This window comes from Oryzias latipes, chromosome 15, assembly GCF_002234675.1.
Source record: "Oryzias latipes chromosome 15, ASM223467v1".
Classification (NCBI taxonomy): Eukaryota; Metazoa; Chordata; class Actinopteri; order Beloniformes; family Adrianichthyidae; genus Oryzias; species Oryzias latipes.
The window spans coordinates 1584888-1602451 of NC_019873.2; the positions used below are offsets into that span (position 1 = coordinate 1584888).

The 17564-nt window shown below is 47.3% G+C and overlaps 2 protein-coding genes across 3 annotated transcripts; one reads left to right on the top strand and one right to left on the bottom strand.

The window, feature by feature from the left end:
* The first annotated feature begins 2957 nt into the window (after nt 1-2957).
* cdk1 (cyclin dependent kinase 1) lies at nt 2958-5760 on the top strand. Of its 2 annotated transcripts, none has more exon segments than NM_001104839.1 (8): nt 2958-2965; nt 3315-3357; nt 3647-3803; nt 4237-4360; nt 4644-4814; nt 4884-5047; nt 5161-5302; nt 5548-5760. In NM_001104839.1, coding segments are annotated over 7 exon segments (912 nt in total). In that variant the 5' UTR covers nt 2958-2965; nt 3315-3320; the 3' UTR covers nt 5665-5760.
* On the bottom strand, nt 5407-12432 carry ctu2 (cytosolic thiouridylase subunit 2). Its single transcript, XM_004084336.4, has 16 exons — nt 12235-12432; nt 11834-11908; nt 11666-11744; nt 10898-10957; nt 9894-9954; nt 9712-9821; nt 9427-9641; nt 8531-8666; nt 8322-8453; nt 8142-8233; nt 7978-8069; nt 7802-7864; nt 7634-7736; nt 6635-6701; nt 6351-6409; nt 5407-6061 (listed from the first exon to the last, which is right to left on the bottom strand). The coding sequence occupies exons 1-16, from the start codon at nt 12288-12290 to the stop codon at nt 6001-6003; spliced, it is 1461 nt and encodes a 486-aa protein (XP_004084384.1). The 5' UTR covers nt 12291-12432; the 3' UTR covers nt 5407-6000.
* Between the last annotated feature and the right edge of the window lie 5132 nt (nt 12433-17564).

The window sequence follows — 17564 nt, forward strand, 5'->3', positions numbered from 1 at the left end:
TGGAAACCCCAAGGTCAAAATGGGAAACACCCCTGAAGGTGGTATAGAATGAGAGGGCAAAGATCCTGTGGGACTTCCAGATCCAGACTGATAGGATGGTAATGGCGAACCAACCAGACATTGTAGTGGTGGATAAAGAAGAGAGGAAAGCCGTTGTGGTGGATGTGGCAGTGCCAAGCGATGGGAACATCAGGAAGAAGGAACATGAGAAACTGGAGAAATACCAGGGACTCAGAGAAGAACTGGAGAAAGCCTGGAAAGTGAAGGTGACAGTGGTGCCTGTGGTAATTGGAGCACTCGGGGCAGTAACCCCCAAGCTGGAGGAGTGGCTACAACAGATACCTGGAAAGACCTCAGACCCCTCAGTCTAGAAGAGCGCAGTGCTAGGAACAGCTTTTTTTGTTTTTGTTTTTTGCTAGGAACAGCTGAGATCCTTCGCAGGACCCTCAAGCTCCCTCTGGTAGAGGACCCGAGCTTGGAGGAAAAACCACCCATGGAGGGTGAGACAGGCGTTATTATATATTCAGTGAAATAATGTAAACCACTGGACTGTAATGTTGATTGTTGATGTGCAGGGGCCTGTTTCAGAAAGGAGGTTCAACCAACTCTGAGGTTAAACTTGAACTCTGAGTTGGTCTATCGAGAGATTAACAACTCTGAGTTTCCTGTTTCAGAGAAGCTGATCAGAGTTAGATCAATCAACTCTGAGTGGACTGATTCGGAGTTAAGCGTGCGCACCGCAACTATAAGAAGCCATTATCAATGGAGCGCAGATATTACGAGTCACCATGGCAACCGTGAAAAAAAGAGGTCTGCGTATTTTTCTCCAGCTGAACTTGACATGCTGCTGCAGAGTTACAGTGAATATGAGCACATATTCCAGAAGAAAAGCAACACCGCTACATCTGCAAAACAGAGACAGTTAGCGTGGGAAAACATAGCTGCTCAAGTTAATGCGCAAGTTTGCATTTAAATCATTGTTATAAAATATTGACTGTAATAACTTTTTAAATAGCGTAAGGTGTGAAATAAAAAATGGTGATATTTAGGTGTACTTTTGAAGTGTTATTCCTGGTGTAATTGCATGAAATGCTGCATAGTGTACAGAACCAATCTGGGGGAAAAAATGCATTTAACGTCGGTAATGTTTAGAGGACTTTTTTGTTAACCTTCCCCTCTTGCAAACGTTGGTCAGTTTAATATTAATACATGCAATTGTGTTTTTAAAAGTGAACTTTTGTCTACCCTTGTATTGATCAAGTGGTATAGGTTTATATGGGATTAAGAAAGTAAGCAGTGCTAGCAAATTGTGTTTCCAAAAAGTAATTGTTACATTAATCTAATTCAATGTCCCTGTTTTCATTTTCATGTAGATGCAATCCTGCAGGAATTAAAAGAACACGGCAGCAGCTAAAAATGAAGTATAAAAACATAATTCAATCAGGTCAAATTTGAGCATGTCATGGATGTAGGCTTTGTTGACAATATTTGACATATGAAACATCTACATAGCAATATCTAATGTTGTTTTCATTGTATATATGTAATTGACTGCAATGAAAAACGGTAACGCTCAAACAAAAACGTATGGGGAAATGACAAAAAATCGAGTCTAGGTCTCAAAATCCTCGTACGAGGTAAATGTAATTCTCTACGAATTAATGCAGCCTCCTCGTCTATTGGGTCCTCCAAAAAAGGACAAGCCATTCTTGTCACTTGTCTCTGTGTGACGGACATTTGGGCAATGAAGGTTAAAGCGAAAAATATCGCTTCGTCTTTAAAAAGGGGAGGGGACCGGCAGAAACCTTGAGTTTAGAGAATAAAACCTGCTCCCCACCAGGTTAGGTTCACAGCGTAAGTAACCATGGACACTGACTCAGAGTATAAGTTACCTCTCTTTCAGAAACGGGTTTGACTTACTCTGCTTTCTCTGGTTTAACAAACCTCCCATTCTGAAACAGAAAACCCAGGGTTTCCCTGATTTCAGGGTTAACGCACTCAGAGTTTACACTTAACCTCCTTTCTGAAACAGGCCCCAGGTGGCACATTATCTATAATGTTTTCTTTAACCTATTGTGTCCTTTCTAATAGTTTTAGAAAGAAAACTCAATGTTATTTATTTAAAAAATAAACACATTTTCTTGCTAAGTTATAAGAATAAAATCATTTTAAAAAATTGAGAGTTTTTGAGAAAAAGCAAAGTCCAGAGTATGGCCAGAAGAGCAGCTGGATGACTACATTGGCTGCATGTAGGCCTGGTGCATGAGAAACCCGGGTTTGATTCCCATGGGGTGCAATGAGCTTCATCCAGTGTTAGGCTCCTGCCTAACTATGTAGCCAGAAAGTGTCGGTCCCGGCCTAAAGTAAATACAGGATTGTGTCAGGAAGGCCATTCAGTGTACATATCTCTGCCAAACCGACTGCAGATCAGTGAAAGCTGAAGGGATATGGTGAACAGCAACAACAGAGGATGAAGACGAGTGTAACAACGAGAGACAGCTTTCCAGGGAAACGATTAAGACTAAAACGACGGTGAAGATAAAAATGTTTAATACAAAACAAAAAGGAAGTAAAATTCTTTAAAAACTATTAAAAGCGGAAAAAATTAAAATTTAAAAAGAAAGGTTTTAAAAGGAAAAAAAGAAAGATTGAAATATGGAAGTCAACAAAGGGACGGTTTCAGAAACGAAAAAAGCTGCAAGCACTAAATCTAAAAACCAACGAACGAGAAAGGAAAAAAACTTTAGTGGGGAGACAGGAAGACTGATCCAGAATGTGTTTTCGTTCAGGCACGCAGACAGGAGACCTGTATGACGTCAGCGCGTCCAGCTACGTTCCCGCTCGTTGATTAGCTGTTTTGAACAGCGTCGAGCGCGCTGATTGGTGCGTTTTGAAGCCGAGTCCTGCGCTCAATTTTAAAGAGTGTCAGCTTTGTATCCGCAGCGTGAGCAGCGACAGCACGGAGGTAAGAAGCGGCAACCGTTAACGGCTTCAACCGGTAGATCACGACATGAAATGGTACCGCTTTGATATGAGGAGAGGCGCGTTGGCGGACGGACACGCGCCTTCCGGTAACGGCTCGGTTCGGTTTTCCCCCAACCTGGTTTTCAGATTTGGAGAGGCCTCAGCTGGCCGGTGAAAGTCGGTGGGGTTGGTTCGATTCCTACTGTTTTTATTCTGTCTCTGTAACGTCGAGCTGCTCGTTTTACGGTTTTCAGGCCTGAACGTTCAGCGGTTCTCAACGGAGGATCTGACCGTTTGGAGTCTGAACATCTGCAGAAGTCCGAGCTGAGAGGATTTGTCTTCTCTTTCAGGGACAGATGGAGGACTACGTGAAAATAGAGAAAATCGGAGAAGGTTGGTGGAGTAAAAATGTTTTTGTTTTTCTAAAATGTTGTCCAGATTTTTTTGGGGGGTGAAACCCACCAAAGAGGCCCACCTGGATGCTGAACTTGGAAGTCCTTGAAAGTTCCTCCACCCGTATATGGAGATGTCCCAGGATGACGTCTCAAGCTTTGCTTTGGTTCAGATCCTGGCTCTTCATTCTGATCATGGTCCCCTGCACCACAATCTGAGTGATGGGGTGACTGCAGTGGTTCTGGGACGTCTGAGTCCTCATCCCCTGACTCTGCTCTGGTGTCTGCAGGGACATACGGGGTGGTGTACAAAGGCCGGCACAAGTCCACGGGACAGGTGGTGGCCATGAAGAAGATCCGCCTGGAGAGTGAGGAGGAGGGAGTTCCCAGCACCGCTGTCAGGGAGGTGTCGCTGCTTCAGGAGCTGAAGCACCCCAACGTCGTCCGGTATGCTGCACGTGTGCGCTGAACAGGTTCCTGACATTAATGTCCATGCGCTGCAGGTAAAATGCAGTGAGGTGATGTCCGGGTCAAAGGTGCTGGGTTTTAGTCCCTCTTGTCTCATCTGAACGTTTGGGGATAATCCAGATGTTTGTTCTTGTTCAGCACTTCTTTCTCCTTGAACTCTCCTGTGGATCCATGATTGTTCAGAAGTCCCTTTCTGACTGTTGGATCATGAACTCTGACCTGAACACGTGCACACGTGTAATGGGAGGCCTCCACTTGCTTCCATGTTCTTTCCAGAGGGGTCCTGCTTGGGTTTTTAACTCTTTAGTCCTTCTGTAGGGATGTTCAGAGTAGCGTTAATGCCGAATCCCTCAACTCCCTCCGCTGATCTTGGAGGTGCAATAATGGTTCCACCTTTGTGTTCACCTGAAAGGCTCTTGGATGTCCTGATGCAGGAATCTCGCCTCTACCTGATCTTTGAGTTCCTGTCCATGGACCTGAAGAAGTACCTGGATAGCATCCCGTCAGGACAGTACATGGACCCCATGCTGGTCAAGGTAAAACACTCAGCGCTTCGTTTTTAGATTTCCTACTCTTTGTTGTGACAAACGCTTTCTATTAAGCTGAACATCCCGGTTTCAGCTGGGGGAGGGGGGTCTCTGAATGATAACACACCAGGTTCCTCACTAACCACGGACTGCAGCTCCAAACATCACAGATCTTCATCAGTTCTTCTGAGGCAGCCATGATGCTTTGTGCTGCTTGTCTGTGAGGATGTTCTGGTGTGGAACTAGCAGTCTACCACTTTGAGCCTGTTCCCTTTTCTGCCCCCCCCTACAGAGCTACCTCTATCAGATCCTTGAGGGCATTTACTTCTGTCACCGAAGGCGGGTCCTCCACCGCGACCTGAAGCCCCAGAACCTTCTGATTGATAACAAGGGCGTCATCAAACTGGCAGACTTTGGCTTGGCCCGGGCCTTCGGTGTTCCCGTCCGGGTCTACACCCACGAGGTGGGAACCGCTCCGCTGCAGAACCCAACGCTGAGGTCTGCTCAGCTGATCCAAGCTTCTCGTTCTCAGGTTGTGACTCTGTGGTATCGAGCTCCTGAGGTCCTTCTGGGTTCCCCCCGATATTCAACCCCAGTGGACGTGTGGAGCACGGGTACCATCTTTGCTGAACTCGCCACCAAGAAGCCCCTGTTCCACGGAGACTCCGAGATCGACCAGCTCTTCAGGATCTTTAGGTACCGTGTGGGAGAACTATTCAGCTTCTTTCAGCGCACACACACACACACACTGATTCTACAAGGAGAAATCAGGTCTTGAAGAGTAAAGGGGCTCTATTGTCCGTCTGCAGGACTCTGGGGACCCCCAACAATGACGTTTGGCCGGATGTGGAGAGCCTGCCTGACTACAAAAACACTTTCCCCAAATGGAAGGAGGGCAGCCTGTCCTCCATGGTGAAGAACCTGGACAAGAACGGCCTGGACCTGCTGGCGGTGAGAAGTTCTTCAGATTATGAATAAAGTAGATCAAGTGGACATTTCTCATGGGGTGGGGTCAGCTGCAATCTCTTCGGGGGCTCCAAAGAAAAGCACCAAACTAAGGAACATTTCAGTCTTTTTATTCTTTAATGATCTCAGAACACCCTCCACCACCACCGGGGGTCAGCAGAACCCTTCAAAACCAGACCTTTACTTTTGAACATCCAGTTCCTCCTCAGTAACCCTCCTTGTGTTTTTAGAAAATGTTGATCTACAATCCTCCCAAGAGGATCTCTGCACGTGAGGCCATGACCCACCCATACTTTGATGACCTGGACAAGTCCACGCTGCCCGCCGCCTGCATCAACGGCGTCTGAAGGCCTGAGCCCCCCCGTTCTTCTGTAAATACTTGTGTGTTTGTGTTGGAAATATTTTCCAGAAAAATGTGTGAATAAAGGTTTTCATCAAGTGTTGGTGGGTGTGGCTTTTGTCCCTGCTGATGTCAGCAACCCTCTTCAATCCTGCCAAAGACCTGAGATGTTTGTTCTGGCTGCTGGATTTCTGCATTAGATGCAGAAACATGAAACCAAAACCATTTTAATAAAAGGCCACTAAGGTACAAAGAACTGATTTAGTCTCCCAAAACCGATCTGGAGGGAGCTACACCTGAACAAGCTTCTCTGCCCACCAGGAGTCTTCTTCCTCATGTCTGATCAGCTGCTGCCCTCCTCTTCCTCCAGCAGGAACTCACTGATCTCGTCCTTCATCAGAGACCTGCAGAAACGGCAACAATAAACAGCTGAAAGCTGCTTGGCCAAACCGCTCCGCCTTCAAGCGGAGTAAGTCTGAACATCTGCAGCGTGAAGCTCGTGTGGAAAACTGACAAACCAGCAGGTCTGCTCACAGAAACAGGACTATTTTAGAATAAAATCCAGTGATGACTGAGAGGTCAAGAATGACACTTCACTGTTTTCAGGAAAAGCTGCTGATGCAGTCTTGTGTTGTTCAGAAGCTTAAATGATGCTTAAACCTAAAACTACATGGAATAAAGGTTTGTCCTCACCTCCTCTTCCTCCTCTGAGCCTCTGTCAGGATGTACTGGGGAAGATGAGCCACTGAAGACTGAAAGGATGAAGAAAGCACTTCAGAGTCTGGTCTGTGAGCTGCTGCTGTCAGTTTCTATTCTGTTACCATCAGTAGTTTCTATTTTTTGCTGGTTTCTATAGTCAGCTTCAAAATCAGAAGAATGTTGGCTGATTTCAGCTAAAACTTCAGGATTACTGGTTCAGTTACTCATTCCATTCCATGAAGTCAGCAGACTGAAGCAGAAGATGGTGGCGGTCTCACCATGTCTCTGAGGGTCAGCTGGCAGCTGTAACACAGCAGCTTCTGCAGGTCCTTCTTCTCTGGAGCTCTGAAACCAAAAGCACATCCAGAACTTCACCCACAGGAGATCCGGTTCTTTCGGCTCCCAAACGGCTCTGCAGGTTCGTTTGTTGCTTTATTCAATTTATTAACAACATTTATATAAAATTATGGACAAAACCAATATGTAAAAAAGTTATTCAGTGTATAATATGTGTGTCTGCCATTTTTTATTCCCCTCCAGATCAAATATACATAAAAGCAAAACCTGAAGTTATTCTCACATATTTTAAATGCCAGCAGCACAAAAACTGACGGAAATTCATGTTGGTGACATGAAATACAAGATGCTCTTTTCTCTTATCGTCCGCACGTATTTTAAGCGCGTCCAAGGCTAAAAGTGGTTGTTGGTGGCATGTACTTTAGGAGTTATGGTAAAAACAGGACTGGTTACCAGTTGCCCCGGTGAAAATGTTAAGTGGGCCAATATTAAGCCACGTATGTTCAGCATTTAAAACAAGTGTGGCCAAGAAAAAGGTTCAGCACTGGCTGCATGTCTTTAGGAAAAAAACAGCCATTTCCATCTGGATAAAGGTTGGCATTCAAAACTACAACAGCTGATCTGGTTTCTTTCTTCTGTCGGTCATGACCTGCCCTGTTCAGGAGACGTTGTTCCGTGCACGTTGGTTCTGGAGCCGGTTCTAGATGGACTTGGTCTCTTGCAGACTCTATTCCTTATCAACACCAGTGAATGGTTCCAAAGTTGACGTTTCTCTGTTGATGTTCCTGTTGCATCTGGTGCTCTCTCAGTTTCTCTCCCCCATTCTCAGTTCACGTCCTGCCCCCCCCCTCCGCAAACACGTACTGACCAATCACCAGCGGCTTGAAGGTAAGACAGGGTGAAAGACACAGGAAGGCGAGCCGGCTGGAGGGCGACACATCCCGTCATGATCTGCAGGACTCACACAAGTTCCAACTTACTCTGAGGAGCAGCAGACGGCGCCACCTGCTGCGCTCCCACACTCTCCATCTGCAGAGGAACAGCACGGTCCAGCAGGGGGGGACGGTTCCACCTTCACCGTCCCTTAAACCAAACCAGACTGTGGCACGGGCTGAGGTCAGACACAGAGGAGCAGGAGCCGGACCTACCTGCAGGTTTCTGACAGCAGAGCTGCTCTGAGATCAGCCTGGCCTGGAGCGCTGAGGCCTTCCCTGCAGGACAGACGGGGGTTCTCAAACGGATAAGATCCACGCTGACGCGACCTGCAGCGGATCTGAAGCTGCAGGCTGCCACTGTCCACTTTGCTGCTTCAGGTGGGACTCACCTGCAGCGGTGTCCAGGCTGCAAAGGCACAGTAGACACCTGCCGTCCTCCTCACAGCAGCCCCCACCCGCTGTCTGCAGCTTCTCGCTGGTCCTGCATGAGACAGACATCTGTGGTCAGAGGGCGGAGGAGAACCTGCAGCTTTGGACCGAGCCGCTGCCTGACCTGTAGATGGTGCTGACGGTGGACGGGAAGTCCTGCTGCAGTCTGCTGACGAAGCTCTCGCTCAGGCGCTGGATGCTGGCCTTCTCCAGCGTCTGAGAACACAGGAGAACCGGGTCAGAGTGGCACCAGGAAATGGTCCGTCTGTTCTCTTTGCAACTGGGTGGGGGTGGGGAGTCTCACCTTGGTCTCCAGGCTGGGAATGACCACGGTCGGCACGCGGAACATGTGGTTGTAGACGGCGATTTCTTTGGCTGAGAACTCCCTCATCGGTCGGACGAACGTGACATCTCCAAATCTGCAGTCGGAGAAACCCTGCAGACAAAAGACGGCCGTTAAATGGGGGGGGGGGGGGGGGGTGTCAGTGGGAGAGAGACTGCAGACACACCCACCGTGTCCTGAGCCAGGTGAGCTCCTCTGCCCAGACTGACGCAGGTGAGCAGTCTGACGGCCAGCCGGGTGCAGCTCTCCCCCAGCAGGAGTTTGCTGTAGCCGCGGGTTCGAGCCTCGTGGACCAGCAGGTGCTGCCTTTGAAACCACAAAGAACCCAGCTGACTTCTCTGATCATAATGTCCCATCAGTGGCAACAAACAAAGACCCACTCCCATGTCATGATGGAGGACAGAGATGGAGACAATGAATCCCACCCTGATCATCCACTGTCAGACCAACAGATCCATGAACGTCTTTGTTTTCCTGGTCTGAGCTGGAATCTGGATCAGAACTGAACGACTCGACAGATCCGATACTGCTGCCATTTTTGTTAGTCTGGTATGGCTAGGTACTTACGATATTGAAGAATATTTTTGTCAACAATAATAATAATAATATTAATAGATTGCTTTTCTCTACGATTTTCTAGTCCCTCAAAGGGTTTACCATGTGTCCATTATTCATTCATTCTTGGTGATGGCAACTACTGATGCAGCCCCCGCTGCCCCGGGGCAGACGGACGGGGGCGTGGCTGCATCTTCACACACCAGTGGAGCCACACTGGAGGCGGGAAGGGGGGAGGGTCTCACCCAAAGACACGACAGTGTGGACGAGCGGGAAAAGAAAGGGATCATGGGAAATGAGCGCAAGATTCCTCCCCACCAACAGCCCCGCCCACAACTCAGAGATAAATTTCTGATTAACTCCTGCTGCTCTGCAGAAACTATGTCCTAGAAAACAACATTTTGTCTAAAAATGGCATCGTCAGAATGAAAAGACCACTGGGAACGCTTTGAAAGTGGATCAGAAGATGATAAGAAACCCCCTTCCCTGACGGGTGACTGGGGGGGCTAACCTCAGAGTACGGAGCAGCTCCTCCTTGGCCGTCAGCGTTGTAGCAGAACCCAGCAGCTGCTGCAGAGATCGGGTCTGGGCCTCGTGGACACTCGGCTCAGCCAGCGCCCCCCCCTGCTGCAGCTCTCCGCCGTCCCCCGCTGCTTTGTAGCAGTCAGGAGCTCTGTCAGAGCTGGGTGGGGTCGTATTCACAGCTGAAGTGGGGAGGTCCAGAACCTTAAAGGTGTTGGAGAAGTCAGGCCAGCTCTTTTTCAGAGAGAACGCGCCCCCCCCCACACCCACCCACCTGCTCCAGAGGGATGACGTGGAAGGGGAATCCAGAGGTTTGGAAGATCGCCTTCAGCTCAGACACCAGCCGCTGCCTCTCCCCCAAAGACAGGCCGAGAGCGCCCCCCTCTGGTGACGTGTTCAGAAACAACCTGTTATGGGCTCACCTGCAGGTCAGACGGCGGTTCTGAGAGGACTTACCATCAATGTGGACGAGTCCAGGCAAGAACCGGAGCTTCTTCTGAGCGCTTTGACCCAAACCCTGCAGGAAGGACAAGTTCAGAAAGCAGCATCGTAACGACCCAAACAACGCTGGTTCTGATTCTAACTATGCGGGACACCAGTTCCATAAAGAATCAGCACTAAAGTTCTGGATATGCTTCCCTTCATGGTGGAGGAACCTGCAGCCAGAACCGGGCAGCGTTCAGAGGGTCAGTGAGGGCAGCTGAAGGGCAGAGCGCTCTACATTCACTTTTTAAAAGCTGAGCTGGAGTTCATGAGATCATGTCACGCTGAAATGCTTCTCTAAAGCAGAGTCAGAAAGGTTCTGGAAGCAGTCAGGAATCGGACAGAGCCTTTGGACCGACACCAGGTCAGAAGCAGAGCGGGTGAAGCTCCTCACAGAGGAAGCAGCTTCAGATAACTGTCTCAACACTTTTTATATTCAAGTCCAAAGGGGTCAGAGTGAGGGTTTCCTGCACACCCATCTTCTCCCTGAACATCAAAGGCCCACATGAGAGATCTCTGTTTACACCGTTTGGATCGTTGACGCTTGCATCTGCTCACATAGAGTTGTTCCACTTTTACCCAAAGCTCTGAAGTAGTCAGAGCATCGAGAAGCTGATTCAGCTTTGAGAACTGAAGACCAGAGAACGTTTTTGGATCAACCTTTAAAGTCTGGCAGAGGAGCAGAACACCGGCACAGACAGAACCTCTGCAGACGTCATCTACCCGCCTGTGGCCAAAGCTTTTGCATTTCTCTGAAGCAAAGAGTGTTTTAGAGAGAAAATGACATGTCATTCCAACTGCTTCACTGTTTCATGCAGGTTTGGTCACACTGCTGATCTTCCTTCAGGAAAACCCGAAGGCCGAATGAAACATGACGTCACATCAATGACCAGCCCTCCACAGGATGCTGAGGGGTCAGCATCTGACCTCAGTGTGTTTGTTGGAAAGAGGATGGAGATGCAGAGACGCAAGCCAACCTGTTGGACTTGACTGAGCATGGCAGAAGAGGAGGGGCCTCCAGAGACGGCCAGCAGCACCTGACAGCAATCAGAACAAGCAAAAGGTGAGGCGCCTCCGTTTGAGAACAAATGAGTGATTCCAATTTGTATCCAAAGTCTTTTATGTTTAAAACATTAAATACTTGGTTTTTGTGTTTAAAATAAACATAAAATAGTCTTGTGTTTTTGCCTGTCATGTAAGGAGACCCTTTGTTATTTCTTCTAACAATTTATATAGAATAAGGAATTCTTTTCTGACGTGAACGACTTCATAGACACAAAATAGAATGTAAAAATAAACATTTATATTTGTGATGTCATGTTATACGTTTAATCACATGGTTTGACCCAAAATGTAACTTTTGTTATTCAACTGTTTATTATTTTAGGGAAATTCCACTTTCACAAATGTAACCGTCCAATTCACAGCCTATTTTAACCCACAGGAAGCCAAACCCATTTTTCCTTCAAAATAAAATGAAGAGGAGTCCACAAAGACATCCCTGATGTGTTTCTGTTACACTAACGTCACTATGGGTTCTGATGTGTTCCAGAACAATAGAACACAGACAGAACCGGATCATTTCATCTAGTGTGTTCATGTAAACCTCTGGATTGGTGATGTGCAGGTTGCACAGTATCTATAGTGTTTACTTTTACCTATTGTGATGTTTGTAATTCTAATAAAGTTTGTTTCAAAGGTTTTCTGTCTAAACAGTCTGGAGGGTCAGCAGCCTCTTTCCTCACCTTCTCCCCAGGAAAGATGAGCCTGGTTTTTCCCAGCATGGCTCTGAACTTGTGAGTGAAGTACTCTCTGAAGCAGCTCCTAACAGACAAACAACAGCTTCCACTTCCGGTTCTGCTTTCATTGAAGAAACTACAGGGAGGGGCTCCCACCTCCCAGGTGGGTCTCACCTGCAGTAAGGGTCTCCTGCACGGATCAGAACTGCTGCCTGCTCCTCTTTGCATTTGACACATTTTCTGCAAACACTTAACAAAGAGCGGACAGCTGTGACGTACGCGAACGGCATCCTTCAACTCAGATATGAAGAACAGAAACATGCTTCATCTTTGGTTAGGAATCTTTCAGGATTTGTTCCTCAGAAAAACTTTAATGCGCTTTTCTACATTTACAGAGATTCACGTTCAGTAACGCGATAAGGAACGATTACAACCCCCCCCCCCCCCCCACACACACACACATCTGCTTCAGGCGAGCACGCGTACTCTGTTTTCCCACAATTCCATGTTCCTCATGGGGGAGCCGCAGGTCCTTCTGACAACAGACAGTCGCTCCGTCACAGCTGGGTACGCACCTGTGCGCCTGCGTGCGCTCCAGTTTCGGCTGGTAGTCTTCCTCCACCTGGCACATCGTTGAAACGAAATATACAGGAACAATCCAGGAATCTGCTCTCACACTACCCGATCGGTACCCCGTGTCGCTACCCGATCAGTCTACGCATGTGCAAATATTACGTCACTTCCGCTATAGCGGTTTGCATGCAGGCTGTCTTTGAATGTTAATAGCAAAAATAACCTCTTAAAATTTTTTTAACAATGAACATTTTTACAGTAATGAAAGTGTTTACTTGAATTTAGAAAAAAATGAAAGAAAAAGAAATATTAAGGCTCAGGGCTGCACGATCCTCCAAAGACTACAACTGACTACAAATGTCTTCTGTTTTGTTTACTCGCCAAAGTAAGAGGGCACAGCGCCACCTACTGACACTATTAACTCTGGTAACACAGACACGTTCATACTGTAACTACAAAAGCGGCAGCAGCAGTTGGTGACATCTCCTCAGAGTTTAATGTTCTCACTTCTGCTCTTTTCCTATTGCCACACAACATTGTAACCACCCAGCTGGTGTGTCTCTGCAGTTCAAACACCCCACAACACTGAGTCTCAACAAGTGACAAGTAGACAGAGAATCAGATTGCATAATCTCTTTCGCAGGAATTAAATCATTTATTACAACATACAAAGACAGCATGCAAGTCACTTCTGCTCACAGCCCCCTTAGTAATGGTGAGGGACTTCACACCCAAGATTCCCCACTTCCCATGAGTCTTAGGAGCTAAAGGCGGGGCTAACCCCCAGGTCGCCACACTGCCCCCACCTAAGAGGGTTAAGTCTCCCCACAACCCTCACATAGCTCAAAACCAAACAAACACATGCAGCAAAACACTTGAACAAACTTGCTGAACAATTTACAATTACTGAACATAGTCCCTGAGCCGAACTGGCTGCCTCTGTGTCTGGGTCGGCCTTGATGTTGAGTCAACAACACCTTGTCCACCATCGTCCTGCTCCACACCCACAGCGGTTGCAATACTGTCCTCGTCTGCCTGTGCAATAGGAGCTAAAGGGTGGTAAGGGGCCAGCCTGTGCTCATGGAGCACCACCCTTCGATCCCGACCCGGCAGCTGCACCCCATACACCACTTCCGAGATCTGTTCCAAGATATGTCCAGGTCCTTGCCGGTGGCTCATGTGCTTGGGTGAGAGTCCTCGTTCCCTCACTGGGCAGTACACCCATACCTTATCCCCCAGCCCAAAAACCTGTCCGTGGGCTTGGGTATCGTACACCCTCTTCTGCTTGACCCCAGCTCCTCGCCGGTCTTCTTCTGCCAGACGATACACCTCCCCCAACCTGTCATTCAGCTGTCGCACATAGTCCAGATCAAGACCTCCTGTGATCTCCGGCTCAGGTGCAGTGCCAAACACCATGTCCGAAGGTGTACAGAGCTCCTGGCCGAACATCAGTAGCGCGGGCGCGCACTGACTGGAGTCCTGGACTGCCGTGCGATATGCCCACAGGACCAGGGGTAGATGTTGGTCCCAGTCTCTCTGATGCGTACTGGTCAGCGTAGCAAGCTGGGTAGCCAATGTCCAGTTGAAGCGCCCCACCAAACCATCGCTCTATGGATGAAGCGGTGTAGTCCGGGTCTTCTTCACCCCCAGGCGCTTGCACATCTCTGCAAAGAGTCTGCTCTCAAAGTTCCTGCCCTGGTCACTGTGGAGCTCATCGGGGACTTCGAACCGCGTGAAGATCCCCTCCACCAGATATTTTGCCGTTGTGGTGGCGGTGCTCCGGCACCGCATATGCCTCTGGCCACTTGGTAAAGTAATCCATGGCCACCAGGACATACCGGTTACCGGACTCAGTGAGAGGAAAGGGACCCAATACATCCACACCAACCCCCTCCATTGGCGCCCCCACCAGGTACTGCTGCAGAGGGGCCCGGGACTGCTGTGGGGGTCCCTTGTGTGCTGTGCAAAGATCACAGCAGTGAACATGCAATTCAGCAGCATGTCAACAGCCTGGCCATTGGAATCGTGCCCTCGGCCGCTTTACCGTTTTTGTATTCCAGATGTGTATCGGAAAGGCGGCACAGCAGCGGTGGTGTGGTGATCCCATGGCATAAGTTACTGATCCTCATGAGTCAAGCCCAATGTCCAGAACGTTGTTGTCCTTGTAGTGCGTGCTCAACTGGAGCGGAGGCTACTCATGGTCCACATTCTGCCCCTCAATGTGGTCCGCCCAGCAAGCAGCAGAGGCTTTGATCCAGAGCTTGTCATCTGATTTGGATGAAACCTGTCTTCACCTCTGACAGCAAGGGGATCTGCTGTGCCACAAATGTTTTTCCCAGCATCTTCTCCATGAACGTCACGTCTTTCCAAAGTCAAGCTCCATAAAGGCGACATGATGTGCTGGTGTTGGTCTCCTTCAATGCCTCAGACCATGGACAATTGTAATTATTTGATTCTTTAACGAATCTCTTCTTGATTCCAATTTTGAAAGAAGGAGAATAAACTGTTTGATTAGCTTAGAATGTTTTAGTCTCATCTTTGAACAAGATACAAGTTTGCAAAAAAAAAAACAATAGTGAGGTCTTAAGAGGGGCCCAACTAAGGCCTGCCAACACTAACGTTTTTTTTGCAGGAAATTTGCTTTTTCTGGTCAAATCTTTCAGGAATCACGGTGTCTCCTGCTGTGGATAACAACCTCTCTGATGGGGTGGAAAATGCCTGCACACAGAGGAAACTTCAGCCAGCCTGACATCAGGGCCACAGTCTCACTCTTGCTCCACCACCAAAGGCTGGCCTTATCCTTGCAGAGGATGGGCGTCAGGCTTCTGTACAGCTGGGTTTCTTGATCCAGTCTCTGCACCAGGGAAAGAATGTGCTGCTGTTGCTGGAATGACTGCAGCTCATTGTCCTCTTCTTCCATGAGTATATTCCACAGCTGTCTTCCTTTGCTTTACTGGTGGCGCTTGAAATTAAATGGACATTAAAAAAATATTAAATATTAACCAAAAATGGAATAATCATCACATCTAAATGATCATCAAACTGAGCTAAACTTAAATAGTCTTCTTCCTCCTCATCTTTGTCATTGAACCCCTCCCTCTGTGCCTCCCCTTGCTCTGGGAGCTTGATAAGAAACTGACACACAAAAGATCCAATAAAAAGGACTTACAAAAAGAACTTCATCCTTCTCCACTTTGGATTTAAAATGAGGGTCCATAATGGTGGACTCCTCTAGGAATCTCTGGATATCAGCATCCTTAAACTTTTGGTAGGAAGGAAAATGTAACACCGTTACAATCCCTAAGTATTTGTGGCTGTCTATTAATTTAGGATAAATAAATTAACAATTGTACCCGGTTTCTTGTATCCTTTGAATTGTCTCAGACATCAGGTTTGTCTTTTCAGCTACAAATCAACATAGAGGCGAATCTGTGGTGATTCTACAGCACAGTAATTGAGGTTCACCTTTGAACTTTGTAACAAATATCTCACTATAGCTGAACATAAAAGTTAGCTTGTAGCTCTCTGTCTGAATCCAGTCCTTCTGGTTGCCTTTCATTAGCAGTTCAATTGTAAAAAGCTCTCAAGATCTGCAGCCAGTGGAACCATCTGTCTGTCAGAAACCTGGTAAAGCAAGGTCCCTACACCCGAATCTGAAGCATCCACCTCCACAACACAAGGGTTTTCAGGATCCAGCTGGCACCACACAGGAGCGGCTGGATGGCTCCATTAGCTGCAAGCAGGACTGACGCTTGAGAAGCCTGGGTTCGTTTCCCAGGGTTGGTTTCCCAGTGTTCATTTCCCTGGGGGCACGAGGAACTTATCCAAATGTGGATCCTTGGGCAAGACCTTTCAAGCTACTGCACAATTACCGTATTTTCACAACTATAAGGCGCACTTAAAAGTCTTACATTTTCTCCAAACTGTAGGGGCCGCCCTATGAGGCGGTGCGCTCAATGTGTAGTTGTGGGACTTAGGCAGAGGAGTAGTAGAATACGACATGAGAACCAACTCAGCTTTTCTCCCACTGCTTTTTTCCACAATGAGTGTGCATGTGTGTGTGCTGAGTTACGGCGTGTCACGCCCCCCTGTTTGCAAAAGGAGGGGGCAGACACTCAGCCAAGTGAGTGTGTGAGCGTGCATTCAGTTTGTGTTACTCTGTTAGGGAGAACAATAATTTTAAAACAGTTTTTTCTACAAAAAACAGAGACTGGAGGCTCTGAGGGTCCGAACAGGGAAGTGAACCCCCGAAGGAGGATCCGCTGTTGGCCCTGGAGAGGACCTCCCCCGCGGTCAGAAACGTCATTCCAGGAAAGATTCAACACTAGCCTGCATGTTTTACCACCTTAACACCCGGTGCGCCTTTTGGATGCGTCAAATACGATATGTACCCACAGGGGGGCCTCCAAGACTTTCATGGTCTTTGTTTTGTGTTGATCAACTTAAACTACGCAGCGCTCGTTCTCTGCATAGTTCACCTCAGTGACCTTCAAAAAGTCTTTGTTGTTGACAAGTTCATCACCTGTATCCAATACATGACGGTGTGCATGGTGGGTCCAGTATGAGCAGGATTTGGGATTGACAGTTGCCAAGAACTCACAAAAAGTTTCAAGGCTTTTCCCCTTATGTGGAAGAAAAAAGTCTTTGTCCTTTGCTGATAGATTTGAACACCTAGAAAGAAATCAACTTTAAAGAATTAATATAAATTGATTTGCCCTTATTTGAACACATCTATGTCATGAATAACTAGTGGCTGCTGCTTGGCAACTCCAGCTCCCTCCATAGGCTGCGTTTCTCTTCATCCAAACTCAATGGGTTGAGTTAAAGCCAAAGACTTCTATTTTGACCCAATACCATTACTAATGGACTGATAATGCAAACCCTGATTTTCAGTGTGATTTTCATATTTCATAAATCTTAAGATAATTTAGATCATACATTTAATAAATATATGAATATAGTTAATGTAATAAACTTGTCAATTCAAATTCAATTAATTTGATTTATATAGCACCTTTCATGTAAAAAACAGCTCAAGGTGCTGTACATAAAAACAAACAAGAATGCAGAAAACACCAATCACCTCCATCAAATGTTTGATGGGAGGAATGCTTGTCTGATCTAGAGTCTAGAGTCTAGACCAAACATGGAATATTTCTTAACAAAAACACCTCAAGCTGTGTTATGTAAAGCTCATAATTTAGCCACTACTGATAGAAATGTTGGGTTTTTATGCCAAACCACCCATGTGAAGCTTTAATTGCGAATACAAATGCATGCACGCCAACCCACCCGCAACAATTCGTGGTATGTGGGTGTTGGGCGATAATCG